General features: G+C 37.4%; 1 protein-coding gene across 2 annotated transcripts in view; it reads left to right on the plus strand.

Annotated features, from left to right (window-relative positions):
* The window catches only part of PLEKHA5 (pleckstrin homology domain containing A5), a 71,359-nt gene that overhangs the window by 28,083 nt on the left and 25,538 nt on the right, over positions 1-17,738 (plus strand). For both annotated transcript variants that reach the window (XM_075727710.1, XM_075727711.1), the window contains exons 7-11: positions 2,124-2,592; positions 4,269-4,352; positions 7,102-7,221; positions 7,915-7,968; positions 15,366-15,446. In XM_075727710.1, coding sequence (XP_075583825.1) covers positions 2,124-2,592; positions 4,269-4,352; positions 7,102-7,221; positions 7,915-7,968; positions 15,366-15,446 — 808 coding nt within the window. The remainder of the gene's footprint in view (positions 1-2,123; positions 2,593-4,268; positions 4,353-7,101; positions 7,222-7,914; positions 7,969-15,365; positions 15,447-17,738) is intronic.

Raw genomic sequence — 17,738 nt, forward strand, 5'->3', positions numbered from 1 at the left:
CCTTTTTTTGTAATTTTTCTGTGAGAATGGAAAGCTGTCCAATCTACAAAATGGGGATAATAATTAATTCTCGGAAAGCTTCAGAAACTGTAGCAGATTTTGTATGTAAAGCTTTTTATAGCAGTTTTCATCTCCAAAATGTTACAGGTGATCATAAGTACTCAGCTTAAATATTTTCAGTGAAAAGTAGGTTTTACCATCACCAATTTCCTTGATAGCTATTCCATAAGGATCTAACATGCACAATGCTGGTTTACCTTGCCATTTGCCCTGCATCATTTCTTTAATGTTTTTGTGGCACTGAAGTATTTCAAAACCACCTTCAGATTCTGGTGCCTTGTGGTGGCAGGGATTTTAGTTTGAATTAGTCTGGCGTGTAGCTAGAAGCTGCTGCCCTCTGATGGCTGAATCATGTCCAATTTGAGATGAGTTTTGTTGTTTCTGGGAAAGCATCTATCATAGATGTGATCAGTAGCAAAAGGCTTAAAGAGGTGCTTATCTGAATTTTAGATAAGGGTTGAATGAATCAATGTTTATGACCTAGATTTTGTCCTCTGAAAAAACAAGAAATGCTTTGTCATACTTAAGCATGCATTGATACTCGGTATGGAAAATTTTGCATTTCAAATAATGCTGAAAGTTGCTAAATGACTGGCACTCCAGAATTTTAATGTGGCAACAAATTAAAGAATAAGCCTTTGAATTCATATCCAAGTTGAAAAGCAATACAATATTATTATCAAACAAAGAAATACTTTGCTATTTGTTTCGCTTGAATAGCTGATATGGAATGGCTTGTCCTTGACAATTGCAAAATATAATTTCATTAGACAATTACTGCTCTTTTTCCTTGGTCTGCTGTTCAAAAAAATCATAATTTTTTTTTATGTCCATAGTAATTGCTCAAGATTTTCTTAGGGAAGCAACAGGAGATTTTTTCACTTTTGAAAAAGAGAACATTTAAAATGGGCTCAAATGGAAACAGTATAGAACTTCAAAGCTTTCAAAACTTTGACCTATCCAGCATGTGGACAAGCTACAAGATTTGAGCTAAACTTGACACTACTAGACTGTTAAACTGGTAAAATGATGAAATGTGGATTATGTAATCATCTAACATAGAATCGTTTAGGTTGGAAAAGACCTTTAAGATCATCAAGTCCAACCATTAACCTAGCACTGCCAAGTCCACCACTAAAGCATGTCCCTAAGCACCACATCTACAGGTCTTCTCAATACCTCCAGGGGTGGGGACTCAGCTACTGCCCTGGGCAGCCTGTTCCAATGCCTGACAACCCTTTCAGTGAAGAAATTTTTCTTAATATCCAATCTAAATCTCCCCTGGTGCAACTTGAGGCCATTTCTTCTTGTCCTATCACTTGTTACTAGGGAAGAGAGACCGACACCCACCTTGCTCCAGCCTCTTTTCAGGTAGTTGTAGAGAGCGATAAGGTCTCCCCTGAGCCTTGTTTTCCCCAGGCTAAACAACCCCAGCTCCCTGAGCCGCTCCTCATAAGACTTGTGCTCCAGACCCTTCACCAGCTTCGTTGCCCTTCTTTGGACATGCTCCAGCACCTCAATGTCTTTCTTGTAATGAGGGGCCCCAAACTGAACACAGTATTCCAGGTGCGGCCTCACTAGTGCCGAGTACAAGGGGATGACCACTTCCCTAGTCCTGCTGTCCACACTGTTTCTGATACAAGCCAGGATGCTGTTGGTGGTCTTGGCCACCTGGGCACACTGCCAGCTTGTATTCAGCCGGCTGTCGACCAGCATTCCCAGGTCCTTTTCAGCCAGGCAGCTTTCCAGCCACTCTTCCCCAAGCCCGTAGCGTTGCATGGGGTTGTTGTGACCCAAGTGCAGGACCCAGCACTGAGCCTTGATTAATCAAATGTCTAATCAGAGAGAGGATCCAGTTTTGTCTGCTACAGTGCATTCAATCAGTGTAGTTGATTCTTTAATTGTCATCTTGATTTTCTTGCATGTTTTTAAAATGACACTTGTAGTATTAAGAAAAAGAAAAAGGTAAGAGTTAGCTAGATAAACCCTAACCAATATTAAAAAACTTTATATTGCCATAATAATAGTGCTGTCCACTAATAAAACGAAAATCTGTGTTTCAGCATAATCTCATATCAGACGTTACCAAGAAACATGCCAAGCCATCGACCTCAAGTTCTACCCCGGTACCCAGAAGGCTACAGAACACTGCCAAGAAACAGTAAGGCACGGCCGGAGAGCCTCTGCAGCATAACGCCGTCAGCTTACGACAGAGCCATAGGACCAGTGACAGCCGAAGAAAAACGGAGGTCGATGCGCGATGACACAATGTGGCAGCTCTATGAATGGCAGCAACGTCAGTTTTACAACAAGCAAACAACTCTTACTAGACACAGTACTTTAAGCAGCCCAAAAACTATGATTAATATTTCTGATCAGACAATGCATTCGATTCCCACCTCACCTTCTCATGGTTCAATTGCTGGTTTCCAAGGATATTCCCCACAGCGGACCTACAGATCAGAAGTGTCTTCACCAGTGCAAAGGGGAGATGTAACTATTGATCGCAGACACAGGACGCATCATACTAAGGTAAAAATGCTTATTTTAATAGTTAAAAAAATCTTATTTACAAGGATTTTTAGTAGGAAGTATACGGTTACTGTAAAACTTGTGTTGCACTGTAGTATATTTGATTATAACAAAGATTAAGTTACATCACTGTTTTCATGGAGAAAGGTTTGATTTTAAAAAGCATTTAGAAAAATATCTTTTTACAACCTTTAGATTTTTAATACGCTAGGTGAAAACCTAGTTGTCCTAATATTACTGTCCATGTTATTATGTTCCTCTAAAGGAAAGAAAAGGAGTCAATAGACAAATTATTCAGAATAGTTTGCTTTATGTACAGAAATCTTTCTCCTTTCCAGCTTTTTTAGCTGCAACTCTGAGGACTGAAAATCCCAGATTTCTTTCCATGTGCTGTTTTCTATTCTTCAGCCACAAGTTTGGCTGCCTTGGGTTCCAGCAGAAAACTGAGTGTAGTCATTTCTTTCGATGCCTTTGAATTATCAGGGAGATCACTAAAGATCAGAGCCTACTTGCACACAACCTTTGTGCTTGACTAGTGTAACTTTGCTGGTCTTCATCAGTGAGAGAAAGACATGAAGAATTGTAAACTTGGGTGCTGTATGTGGCTCTGCTCTATCCATCATGCTTGTGTTACAGATGTTTTTTAATAGATTGGAGATAATTACATAAAAATTACTCTTTCAGTTGGATGTAAAACTATAGTTTGCATAAAATGCTCCTGAATGTTTTTCCTAAATCTTTATCTCAAGTTCCTTTATGTTTCTTGATGCAGGAAAAAAAATCTTTAACTACATCTTAAGTTTAAACAACTTACAATTGATTACTAAGTCTTGTTTTGGGAAGTTTTTAGGTTCCTGTCAACAAAGGAGTCATTTTGTTGTGACATCCTTTATGTCTCAACTGCACTGGAAATTTAGTAATCAGTGCTCCTCTCAAATCTGAGAAATACCAGTGCTGCAGAACATGTGCTCACTTGCCCTTTCAGCCAGGTTTTGCTTTCTCATATTTTTTCCATGTGCAACATTTTATGCTAGTATTTCATTTCATATTTAGCATCTTTTATATAAAATTCTTACTTACCTTTGGGGGTTTTTTTCCCAATTTTTTTTTTTTCCCAATGGTTGGACTGGATGATCTTAAAGGTCTTTTCCAACCTAAATGATTCTATGATTCTATGATTTTTCATGCTATTTGGTTTGTGGTGGTTTTTTTGGTTACACAACTAGCTTTTTCCATTAACTCAGAAACACAAACCTGTTTTTGAGATGTGGGAAATTAGAAGACTGTTTGAAATCAGTAGGGTAAATTTAAGATTTAAACTCCATCTGTATAGAGATCTTAGTGTTTTAAACAGCTTTCAGTGGTGGGTGAAAAACTAAAATTGTTGTTGTTTACATGGGCTATGATTAGGGGAACAGCTGCGAGGGAGGACTTTTAATTAAATGAATGATGAAAGCTGGGTTATTTCTAGAAGTTAGAGGTAGCCTACTCAAGTGTCCTAGATGGTAGATCAGCAGGGAGCATGACTGGCCAAAGCTGGCACAAATCATAGCAAATTTGTCATGAGCATGAAGTTGCCTTTTTAAAAAAAGTTGAACTTTTTTTTTTTAGCATTTAATAGTTGTTGAGTCTTTAGATAATTATGGATCATACTGTGCTATTTTGTTTTTGTACAGCATGTCTTTGTGCCCGACAGAAGGTCAATGCCAGCAGGTCTGAGTTTACAGCCTGTTACTCCTCAGAGCCTCCAAGGCAAAACAGTGAGTTGGATTTTTGTTTGGTACATGAGTTTTTTCTTACAAATAATTTTTTAAGTATGAAGAGGCAACACTGAAGTCTTATTCTATTCAAAGCTTACATTATGTGTAGCCTTTATTTTAATTATCAGGGATTTTTAAAGCAAATAAGGAATTACTGTGTGGTTACGCTGAATTCTGAGAATATTGTGTAGCTGCTGACTCCAGATTTTCTTTTCAAAATACAGGTGGGGTTTTTTTTGTTTGTTTGTTTTTAATCATCGTTGATACATTACAGAAATTCCTGGGAAAGGGTAGAATACATCACAGAACACTTATTTCTCCATTAAGTATTTAGAAAATCCAGAAGTAAAGTTTACCTCTTTTGGAAATCGTAAGGATACTAAAACTGCATTTGGTAAAATTATGTCCTTTCTGACATCTCCCATTTTTCTGTGATAGACTTGAAACTCTCATTGAAGGTGTTTCATCAAAGTAATATTGGTGAATACTGTCCACCTTCCTCATTGAAACCTGACTCTTAGCCAAAAGCTAAGAAATTGCCCTAAATTTACTACATTTATTTACCAGTTATTGTCTCCTTTCCATAATCTTTCTCTGTCCATCTGAAATTACTGTTTGAGACTTTATGAATTGAGAATACGCATTTTGAATCGTACTGTGGGCAACAGCTCCCCAGTCAATCCTTCCACTGCTTCAACCCCTGTTTCTTGCACTTCCCAGCATGAATCCCTGGCACCTTCAGCAACTTATGGGTTGGCCTTTGGCAGTTGGCGCCTTATCTCTGCGCCTTGTCTTCCGCAGATGTTTCTTTGGGTTCATGGCCCCATCAGCTCTCCTGGGCTCTGCTGCTGGAGCTGGGCCAATGAGCAGGGTAGGGGGTCAAGGAGGTCCAAGCTTCTGCCTGTAGAAACCAGAAGTCCTGCCCACAGCACAAGTGTTGCAGGGGCCAGAGGAGGAAACCTGTAGGTAGCTCTTTAAACAAAATTCTGTGTTGTGGTTGTTGCAAGAGTCCCGAGAGCTGTATCAAAAGCACAGCACTTACAGCAGTGTCAAAAATGTTTGCAACTTTATGAATGTCTAGAGAGAAGTAGGAATTACTGTTTGATGGGCTCCTCTATGGCAAAAAGTTTGCTTGCAAACATTGGATTTAAGTACCATTAATTGTTTATTCCTAATGCACTAAAATTGGACTTTTGCACAACATATCAAGAAGAGTTTTGATCTTGAAAAAGTGGTTCACTGTTCCTTTTGTTTGAAGATCCTACTTTCAATTCTCTTATTTCTAAAAATAAGTTTTCTTGTGCTTTGAAATGATGTTAATTTTCAGACTGAAAGCATTGTCACTGATTTTTGGAGATAACTTGAAAATGTCTTGTATAGCAGTCTAGATTCTTACGCTTACTCTCTAAATTAAGTATTTTAAATCCAGGTATTGAAAGAGTACTCTAAAAGGAAGATTGGCCGTTAGACAATTTGGCTTTGGTGTTGGTTTTCCCTCAAAGCAAATGGTTTTGACAACTGAAGCTATGTGGAAATCCCTTGCTCCCTCTTGTGGGCTACTTTGGTACAAGCTCACGATGGTGCCAGTGCCATGGTTATTCTCAGGGATTTTTCCTCTTTATTCTAAAGAAGCTGGTATTCGTTTTTCAGTAATTTAATATGTGGTTCTCTGGAGCTTTTTTCTTTACTACTTTGCTTTGGGGAAGTTCTGTGACTGTGGGAGAGAGCAAGCAGGGCTTTAGGGTTTTTTGTGTTTGGGTTTGTGTTTTTTTCTTAACTCACAGAACTTGTGAGAAAAGCAAAATGCTGGATGAATATTTAACCTCCTATAAGACTAACTTCTGCAGAAGTGTAAGAAACAGAAGCAAACAGGAACATAACAAAAATAGTTGTGATGTTAAGTGTTTTGTTTTCTTTGAAGTATTGCCAATAGAACTGGTTGCCAGGAATGGTTCGGGTAGAGTTTCCCAAACTGACCTAAATTGATCGGTGTGGAATTACCTGACAAATACCCATTTGAGTGTGACTTTATTTCCATTATATATATATATATAACGTTGGGGTTTAAATACTATTCTTCATCCCTTCCTAAGGCTGTATTGTACATCTTAGTCATAAAAGTAAAGCAATAGATTAACTGGTAGCCTCAGACCTGTGGAAGGTGAGATGGAAAATTATTTTTGTCATGCTTGTGCAGTTTTATTTTGTGAAAGGTGATTGTTTCTGATGTAGTTCAGTTATTGTGCTTTTTAAATTATTTTTACACTTAATTTTGATGCATACATTGAAGAATTATTTTTGAAACTAAATTTTCTTGAGGTCATTTTTAATTCTTTCACCAAGCTCAAATGGCTGTCCATGTAATGTCCAGGTAATGACATGCTAAGGGCTGGAATTACCTCCCCCTTCACTTAGGTCAATATGATCATTTTGATATGCATGTCAGAAAAAAAATCTGAGGGCTGCACAGACTTCCTCCTGCAAAATCCTCGCTTATTTTTGTCCTTTATACAGAATAGTCCACTTTTAGGGCATTTGTAGTATCGATTCTTTTGAGTAGTTAAAAGTTAACCCTTCATTGTCTATTTGAAAGTGGTCGATTTGGGGAAAAATGGTGTATCTTTTATTGCAGCACTATAGAAAGTTTTTGTAAGCAAGATACTAAGAACCCTTATTTTAATTAAGTGTTGTTTAGGATACCTATTAACCTTTTTTCTACTCTTTGGCTTCTCACACTGCACTCCTTCAGCCAGAGGAGCTCACGCTGCTGCTAATAAAGCTGAGACGGCAGCAAGCTGAACTGAGTAGTATCCGGGAACACACACTAGCACAGCTCATGCAACTAAAACTTGAGGCCAGCAGCCCAAAGGTCAGCTATAAAGCAATGTGTGTCATGTACCATTCTCACTAACTTGTAGTCATTCATTAATCGAAGTTTGCATTGTACCATTAGTGCAAAATTTTCTGACTACTGTGGGAGTAGAATAGAGTAACATTGGTTCTTTGTGTATGTGATGTTCTGCTATTAACCCTTTGAGGCTTTACTCACAGCTTTTTGATATTAGCCAAATCAAAATTACATAGGAATATTTTAAAATATATTGTAGTTAAGTTTAAAGTTAAAGGTTTTTAACCTTTTGTTCTTATAATCAAAATTAGTAGTGATAGATCATGAGATTAATTTATTGTTTATACTGCCTTATATCAGATACAATTTTATTTGTAATCTGTATATGAAAATCAGGACATGTTTAAAACACAGTTTTATCAAAGGGTTTATAGTTGTCTGTGTCATAGACATTTACATGAGCTTACTGTGTTTTGTATGTAAAACCAAAATGTAGTGTACTAGTTTGTAGTCTGATTTGTGGCAAACTTTCGTCACTTCTGTTTCGGGATCAAAGCTTGTTAACAGTTCACCAAAAAAACCCAGATAAAAACAGCATTATATTTCTATGTAAAACAGAAAGATCACTGTCTAGCTTACATCTTTTAAAGCTCTTTTCATGCATTCTGCACCTTCTGTCCCTTTCCTTTTTTCCCCCTGACTGCTGCCTGCTAGAATGAGATTCTTTCACATCACCTTCAAAGGAATGCCATATATTTGGATCATCAGGTGGGATTTGCAATTTTCTTGTGTGTTTACGTTTCTTAATGCTTTTTGCCTGCTCCTATCAAACTGGAAATATTTGGGGAGAAGGATTTTCAGTGCCTTTTATGAAGTTGGATATTTAATATGTGCCCTTATTAAGTAGCACAGACTATCTTAATCAATTACAAGTTTGACATGTAATGGAAAAAAACCCCTCAGTTTAAAATTCATCAGAATACAGTAGCCACTCGCCAATTATTTTTTTTGTTCTTCATTTCCTTCTTATAATAACACTAACTGTAGCATTTTATCATCTTTAACCAAAGTCGTAATATATTTCCAAGCTCATATGACACACATGCAATTTATAGGAAATTAGTACTTCTCATAATTTTAGTTTTCCCAATTAAGAAGAGTTAGATGTTTCTACAGGACATTAAATGAAAGGGAGGTCAAACATGAAAAAATGTTTTAAACAAATCATAGCATGGCTCTACTTCTTCTCCTTTTACTCAGTTATTTCCTAAAGATTTATAGAGGAATAAGATTTTACTTCTTTACAACTTCTGATAATTTATGGAGTGAGGATACAATTCTGTCTTCATGAATGTAATTGATTGCCAAGTGAAGAATTGTGATATCACATACCTCTTTATGGCTTTGTTGCATCATCAAATGGGACTTCTGTACAAGTTGTGAGAAGTTTTTAAATGGGAAATATTTGCTAGCACTTGTAAAAGACAGTCATAAGAGCCTAGAAGAAATGCAACTGCAACTAGGTCCGTTAGTTAAAAACATAAAAATTGCTAGAGCTTTTTCTTTTTCTAATATTCTTTCTTCTAATGAAATTTTTCAGCTGTACACTTAAAACCAACTCTTCTTAGAACTTTTATGTCCTACGTGTTCCTGTGATAGGATTTCAATGAGTTATTAAAAACCACACATAGACACATGCACACACGCGCACATGCATGCACGCACGCTTGGTTCACCCAGTGACTTTATTTTCCTATTATCTCTTGGAAACAAGGTGTGAATTGTGACCAATTCAGTTAGATGGCAATGCATTTCTAAACGTCTGTCTTGTCTTAAGGGGCTGCAGGAGGTCCAAAACAGTAGGGAAAAACTGCTTGCTAAATTAGGCCAAAATATTTCGTCCAACTCAAATATTTCCAGTTTATAACGTTTTGGAGTAAGGGAATAATTCTGTCTTCAACAATGTAGTTCATTGCCAAGAAAGGACAACCGTCTATGTGAAGTGTAAAACTATGTACCATGCTGTTGCTTGATGAGCCAAGCTTGTCAGTATAATAGACAGGATTAAACAGAGGGAATTACCTATGTGTAACATGCAAAGTGGTATAAAGGATTTTCTTTTTACTGGCATCAGATAAAATTTAGAAATGTAATGTGATGTGATAAACATTAATTTAGGGAAGTGTCTAAGTCTTATAAATGTGTCACAATTACCCCTACCAGAGATGCAAGAAATCACTGCACTTCTTACAGTAAGAAATCAGTATCAAGTCTAAAATATATTACCTTAATCACAATATCATGGTCAGAACAGGTTGGAATACTTGTCCCAGTTTCTGATCAGTTTTTCTTTTTTTTCCCTTGTTTTAATATAATACTGCCACCTACCTGTATGAAATAAATCCCCCTGAGAGTCTCTTTGCTTTGAGTACCACGGCTTTTAGGGGTGGTATCTCATTATATCTTTTTGTTACTTTGTCTATTATCAGTTTACCTTTATGTTGGGAAGAAGAAAATCAAAGTTTCTTTTAGTCTAATTGAGGCCTTTCCTGCTCATTATCCATGTCTGTAACCAGCTAGCATAATCATAATCACTTGCCCTCTTTGAATTTTAAATGTCCAGTATACTTAAATTAGGTTTTCCACTCATATTTAATCTCTGAAAATAGCATCAAAACGTGCTTTGCCTAGAGCATGTGGTAGAACTCCAGCCCTGTTATCTTCAACTCTCTCCTTTTTGGTCACAAAGAATTCAGTACTGTACATAACAATAATTAGTAAGTTTGTACTGAGGTTGCACAGGTGAATTTTCAGGCAGACTAAAGTTCACGTGTAGGGAGGGTAACTTTTATGCTTATTGCAGTAAGTTGTTGTCTGCTGATTAGGTGGCTTTCTTGTCAAGACTAAAGAATATCCCGTAGCCTTTCTTAAGTCACGCTCTTTTTTGTACTGCTGTTTCCTTTTGAGATGCTTACAAATTCTTATGTTACTCTTTTTGATGTTTTTGTATTATGCTTTCAGAATTTTTGTTGTTGTTGTTGGAGTTCAGAGATAGAGAAAAAAAAGATTGAAGAGACTGACACACATGTATCCAACATATGATTTCTTTGATGTCTTATGGCCAAAAGAATGATTATCAGGCATCCTTGTTTTTTTTAAAGTAAGGTTGTGAACCACGCTGCTGACTCAAGGTTCACAGAGAGGCAGGACAGAGACTCATTTGCCTTTTAAGTAGTTCTTTGGACATAGCTAGCAACCCTAAGCAGTGATGATTTGTCTGCCAATGTGGGACATGTTATGAGGGCACATATAATTTCAGTATTCGGCATTATCAAATTTTAAAGGATCACTTACTGTGTATTACTAAATCCAAGCCAGCAGTATCCTTAATGTATTTGTACTCAGTGATTACAATAACACTAATGAAAAGTTGGAACATAGATTTTTCAAATAAAAGTTAGACAAGCTTTTTTTTTTCCTTTGTAAATAAATCCATGGCAAGAGGTCCCCACTTGAATCTTTCTGTTACTATGGAGAATCCCAGCAAACCAGTCTTCTAGTACGCTTCTTAATTTTATGTTGATAGTAAAACTTTTTTTCGGCTGAAAAATCCTTTTCTACTGAGCTCAAGCTATCTGTGTAAAACTCTCCACGTGCGTTGTCATGTTGATCTCAGCATACCCCAGGTTGGTTTGTCACAGTAGAAGCTCTACTAAATTTCATTTAGTCTTTTTTTTTTTTTCCTGTTTTTTGAAATGGCTATTTATGTAAATAGTTTAGGTGTTAAGTTGTTCATACACTTCTGCAGGTACTTGCATTTTTAGTTTCTTTCAATTTTCAAAGGATGCATAAAAATAAACAGAACTTGAACAAGAAGTTGTCAAATAAAGGAGTGAAGGTCCCACAGCCAACGTGCATGCTGTCTTGGTGTTTTACTTCTGTTTTCTCCTCTTCACCACCCTCTTTCTGAGATGCTGAAGGTCGTTCTGGGAAAAAGTAGTAAATTAAGGGAGGCTAGAATAGTGCAAGGGGGTCTGGATAGAACTGACAGATATGCTGTATTATATGTGATACCTTGTGTTTCAGCCTAAAATTCTGTGTCCTATGTTAGCAACATATAGGATACTACTCATATTTTTCAGGTTATCTGGAAAAGGTAGAGTGAGCTGACTCAGCCACCACTGTTCTTGTTTTTGCTGCTGCTTTTTTTCCTTTTCACTCTGGAGGAAGAAGGGAGGCTCAAGGACAGGGGCTCTGTAGGGTGAAAAAAAGACTGTGCTGGAAGCAGCATTGCTGTAAAAAGAAGGCAGGAAGGAAAAGTTCTTTTTCCGTCTTCTTTTGGACAGAAGATTAAAGAGCAGAGGAAAGGTAGAGAAAAAAGCTTTGTCAGGTCCTATTGCCACCGCTTTTACCTTCAGGAAGCTTGAGAGGAAATGGATAAAACTGCCAATCTGAGCCCAGTCTTTTGTCACCCATAACATATGGTCTTATCTCATCAGTGATGTCAGCTCTCCTGGTAGGGAGCCACTATTTCAGCTGATCACTGCCGCCAGAACAGCATATACTGAAATGTCATCTGTGTAGGGTGTTACCAAACACAGAAGAGAATTTAGGAAAAGGAAGAGAAAAATTGTCAATAGCTTGGCTTTACAGTTTAAAACGCAAAATACCCACTCAGGTGCTTGCTCATAAATAATCATAGAATCATAGAATCATAGAATCATCTAGGTTGGAAAAGACCTTTAAGATCATCCAGTCCAACCATTAACCTACACTACCAAGCCCACTCTAGACTAATCAAGGGTAGACCAGACTAAACCATATCCCGAAGTGCCACATCTACCCGTTTTTTAAACGCCTCCAGGGATGGTGACTCCACCACCTCTCTGGGCAGCCTGTTCCAATGCCTGACCACCCTTTCCGTAAAGAAATTTTTCCTAATTTCCAGTCTAAACCTCCCCTGGCGCAGCTTAAGCCCATTTCCTCTTGTCCTATCGCTAGCTACTTGGGAGAAGAGACCAACACCCACCTCACTACAACCTCCTTTCAGGTAGTTGTAGAGAGCGATAAGGTCTCCCCTCAGCCTCCTCTTTTCCAGGCTAAACAACCCCAGTTCCCTCAGATGCTCCTCATAAGGCCTGTGCTCCAGACCCTTCACCAGCTTCGTTGCCCGCCTCTGAACACGCTCCAGCACCTCAATGTCTTTCTTGTAGTGAGGGGCCCAAAACTGGACACAGTATTCCAGGTGCGGCCTCACCAGCGCCGAGTACAGGGGGACAATCACCTCCCTGCTCCTGCTGGCCACACTATTCCTGATACAAGCCAGGATGCTGTTGGCCTTCTTGGCCACCTGGGCACACTGCTGGCTCATGTTCAGCCGGCTATCTACTAACACCCCCAGGTCCTTTTCGGCCAGGCAGCTTTCCAGCCACTCCTCCCCAAGCCTGTAGCGTTGCATGGGGTTGTTGTGACCGAAGTGCAGGACCCGGCACTTGGCCTTGTTGAACCTCACTTGGCCTTGTTGAACCTCAATGTAGTTGTTCATATAGATCGTATGTCAAGGAGGTGTTTTTTTCATTGTTTCCAACTGGAAAATGCTTTTATATGTTACATCAGTAAAAATAAAAGCAAAGATGAAGCATCACTTCTGGGGAGAAAGTGCTAAAGCTAAGACTGCTGGATTTTATTTGGTTTTACTGCTGTGTTGCTGTGTGGCATCAGGCAGTTCACACTTCAGTTTGCTTATGAAAATCTTAATTCCAATTTTTGTGACTTCTTTAATTGGAGAGACTGTATGGATATAATACTATAAGTATTATACATAGGTTCTAAAATGTGTCCTTTACTGTACAAAATATTTTTTTTTCTTTCTGAAGCAAGAGAAAATCAAGGCTTATTTCTCTTATGAACAAGCAAATATTTTTCCTTGAGCTATTTGTCCAATGTGAATAGTGTCCAGCTTCAGTTTGGGAGTAGCCTCATGATAATGCTTTAAGAGCACAAAATAGGTATCCTCTTCACCTTTTAGAGCACGGGACTTGCCATTGTGTCCCGTGTAACCTGATTTACTTTGCCAGTTCTTCAGTACACATTGCTTTGTGTATGCGCTAGCTTTACTTAACAGAAGGTTTGTGACAGATTCGTACTCCCTCCATAACTTAACTTCTCAACAGTTAAATGTCAGTATTTTTTGGAAACATTATTTCCTAAAGGGAAAAAAAAAGCTTGCTATATTTGACTGCTACAAAGGCTGGCATTACTTTACCAATTATCTGTTTTTTGATCTTTGTTCCATAAGGGCTTAGGGAACGGGAGCTTTTCTGGAAATAACTGGGCTTTGCACAGTGTTAGATAAGCATGGTTAAGCACCAATGGTAGTAAAAATGTTGGAAGAAGTCTTATAAATCAAAGTTGGAGCTGGCTGGAGGACAAAACATTACTTCAGAACATCTTTTGAGCAAATCCACTTTGCTGCTTTTCTAATCTGGATGAGAACAACCTTTGAACAGTTCCACAGAAATTAATTCCAGCGTTGTCTATTATTGGCCAGAAAGGAAAAATTTGAAATATTGTAAAAAAGAATTAGCCAAAGAACCTGAAGGTGTTGAAATCCTCCTAATAAAAATGCATCCAAACCAGTATACTCCTAATAAAATATTTCAGCCTTAGAGCAATTTTTCCTTTACAAATATTTCAGTTGGCTGTAGTTTGATTGCTTGGCTTTGGACCTTATTGTTGATATTGCTATTGAGATATCTTTTGGTATCACCCGGTGCACCCACTCACCACTCTTTGGACAAAATTTTAATGTAAAGGGGGAACAACTTCTCGTGTCAGTTCTAGTTTTCTGTTTATGTATACTGTAGATGATGGAGCAAATGGGAGGGGTTGCTTGTTTGGTTTTTTTTCCTGCCTTGAACAAACAGAGCATCATAAGCTTGCCTTCTTAAGATAAGGTACTCTTTATTGGGTGATTAACTTACCAGCTGATCAGACTTTACTATGTATAAAAAACAACAACAACAACAACAAAAAGGTCCACTACCTATAACAATAAAAATGTGTTTCCCATAAGGAGAAAAAAAAATACTTCCCCAAATGTGCAAGTTAGTTTTTTTCCTAAATAATTATGGGCAAGAAATTACAAAAGGCATCAAAACCTCAGACTTTCTGTTGCATTTCAATCTTTGAAACAAAACCTTGCCATGCAAGTTCATGGTGAGTGCATATATATACATAAAGATAGAGTGAAAGATCATAAATGTGCATACACACACTTCCTTCCTGTTTAAGCATACTTGAAACAGGTATTGCTGAAGAGGTCTTAAAGTTTCCAACAAAAATAGAAGGAGGAGGATTGTGTATTAAGTGACATTTCAGTTTCTTTTGGAGAGGAAAATTATCTATTTTCATAATTTTTCCCTTACTCTTAGGGAAAGTCTCCTTTTCAAAATGAAAAATCCCATACTATTGTCTGTGTTGCATACGTTTCTGAAATCCTAAATGTATGCCATTTTTACCGTAATAATCAAAGAATCTGTTTTTGGCATTTGCACACATATCACTAAATACTAATCATTATAGAAAATGTCTGACCAGTTCCGAAATAGTTTCACACCTGTATATGGGGGTGGATAAATACAATGAGTAATGATTCAAAGTTCCTAAGTATATAAATCAGTACAGTATATAAAGGCATTTTGTGATACATGAACGTAAGTCTGAACCTCGCTTCGATAGTCAGAGGCTGGGAATGCTTGTATCTTTTTAATGTACATTGAGTTATTGAATCTATAATTTAAAAGGTTTTCTGATAAAGGTTTGAGTATTTCTATTGCATAATCCAATAATACTTTTCATTTCAATATCGTGCAAAGCCGAGCTTATTTTAAGCATTTTTTTTTAAAAAAGGGAGAGTGTTGGTGAATAAATATTACATTGGTTTTGAGCATTTATGTGGTTTTGCTACATTTGTTTGATATTATTAAACTTTTCAGATGTTGATATTACTGAATGATGGAATATATAAAAAGCATGGGATAAAATGTAATCTACTGCATTATTAGAAAAAATTAAAGTAGAGGCTATATTTTACAGTGTCGTCTTTCAAATCTAGCCATGCTGTAAACTGATGTTTGCTGTATGCTCCTCCTGATTTGAAATAGATGAAAGAGAATGAACCTTTAATCACCATGGTTCACACTATGATTGAGAACTCGGCGCTAAGACCGCAACTGTACCAGCAAGTAAGGTCTTGGATAGTGAATGAAATTGCTTTATCATCTGCGAAAATTTTCCTTAGTGACAGTTTTGGTTGTTCCTCAGATTTATTCATAACATTGGTGTTTCTCTTATTTGCTTTGGAAAACCACAAGTCATCCATGCTTTATAAAATGCTGCGATATCGTTAGCATGGCTTTTGCTGCGTTTTTGTTGTTAAGTATTAAATGTACCCTTTTGAATAACTTTTTCTGTCTAGATGATTTAATTAGTCGATGTTTTATGCAGGTGTCCAGTAAATTCATGAAACTTCCAATAAGCTTCCAACATTTGTCTTAGCATGACTCTCTGCAATTAGTGTTCAAAGGTGCTTCTTTCTTTTGACCACTACAAAAGCATGTGAGTGGTGTTTACCTGGTCATTTCTGGCAATTTTGTTTTGTTCTAGGAAGTGGATTTACAAGTTTTTGTTTGCACCTACCAAGCCTTTAGCCACTGAAGAAAGGAAGGATCAAAATTACTTTGATCTGGGGACTGTAAATCCAAAAGGCAGTGTCTGTTCATAAAGTCACAGCAGACTTAACCGTGCACACTTACAGAGTATATAGTGATGGTTGTAAATGGTAAGATGGAAGAAGAATCAGAAATGTGAATGGAAATATTGTCTGTGAGTTGAGACCTGCATTAACTTATGAGCATGGCCAATACGTATCTGTTGGCACTGCAGTGTCTTAGGGATACTGGGGCTTAACTGAATAGCTCCTGTCACATCAGGGAATGTTTAAGAAGTTTCTAGCTTCAATGGCAGCAAAGACGTTTTACTTAAATGACTATGATATTTTGCAGCAGATGAGGTATGTAATTCTGGCTGTCAGTCAGAAGGGAATACCTGACCAGTTCCCTTACACTTGCATTTATGCCTTTGTGAGCCAGAATGACATGAAAAGGTTGCACAGTTTGAAGAAAAGGAGACATTCTGCCATGCAAAAAAGTCATTTATTAGCGATTAATGCTTTGCCATGTTTCTAAAAAATGCCGTAGCTTAATTTCATGTTTCATTTTTTTTGGAAGTCCACTCCACATTGTAGATTTGCTTGTGATCCAGAAAAGTTGCAAGAAAAATCACAGCTTTCCAAAGGAAGTTGCGTTGTGAGTGACTTCAGTTTCAGCATCATTCAATTTGTGCTCCTATGTGCAAAATAGGAGCTTTAACATGGAACCTGAAGGAACTATTTGGGAGAAATGGGGGAAGTAAGGTGCCCTCACGCCCTAAATGAAATCGGGTTTTGTTGTGGGTTTGTTGTTTTTTTTTTTTTAAAGAAGCCTAGCTGTTATGATTTTTTTAAAGCAAATCAATTTTCTGTGATAGAGTATGTAAGACAAATAAGTCAACATACATAAAATGAACAGAGGTGCTTTGGATGTATCAGGCTAAACTAGCTCAGCTTCTAATATAGCCACACTTGAGGTATAGCTGTGCCTGGGCTAGTTGGCCTGCTTACTTAGGGATACCAACAAATTTCAGAGTGCTGTCTGTCTTGATGAAGCTACGCTGTCAGCTGAGGTATCGCTACACAGCACTGCCTTCACCTTGTAGACATACCTGCTGCTTCGTATTTGACACTGAATAAGTACCTTTTTTGACACTCTTGTCAAAGAAACAGTGAATCTAACAGGTCAGGAAGACTGAATAACCTTTTATCACTAGAGATGTGGTCTCTTCAGGTCAGAGTGTTTGCGACATGTTGGCAGGCTTGTGCAGAAGAACCCGTGTATTGCATAAACTGGAGAGCAGCAAGACTTTCTGCTTTCACGCATGAAGTGTCCTATATGAAATATTGCATTAGCTGTCTTCCAGGAAAGGATAAAAATACACACAAAATTTCACTGCCTAAATAGTCTTCTAAACTTTTGTAATGTAAAACTAACCTGTTTAAAATTCTGGCAATTTCCTTAAAGTTTAAACAACACATAATTTTTTATTCAAATAAAATAAATTGGGTTTACCAGTCATCTTTCCCACTGCAGTTTTAAAGAAATGTAAACAATTGGGAGAAGCCTCTGTGTAAGCAACTGAAACCTGTTCTGTTGTCAGGATGATAAACTAGTTTCTGATGACTGTAACCGTTCCTGCGGGTAGAGAAAAGGATCTTTCTTTGCTTCAGTTTATTCAGTTCCGTTTTATGACTGAGCTCATTTAGAGTTAAGCAAAGGAAAGCAAGAAAAGCTTGTATTTAATTAAAAATTAAGGTGTCTTGCTTCCTGTTTGTTTGTAATGATTAACGGTTCTTTAGTAAAATAGCTAAAATATATACTACT

Source organism: Pelecanus crispus, chromosome 1 (genome assembly GCF_030463565.1).
Source record: "Pelecanus crispus isolate bPelCri1 chromosome 1, bPelCri1.pri, whole genome shotgun sequence".
Taxonomy (NCBI): Eukaryota; Metazoa; Chordata; class Aves; order Pelecaniformes; family Pelecanidae; genus Pelecanus; species Pelecanus crispus.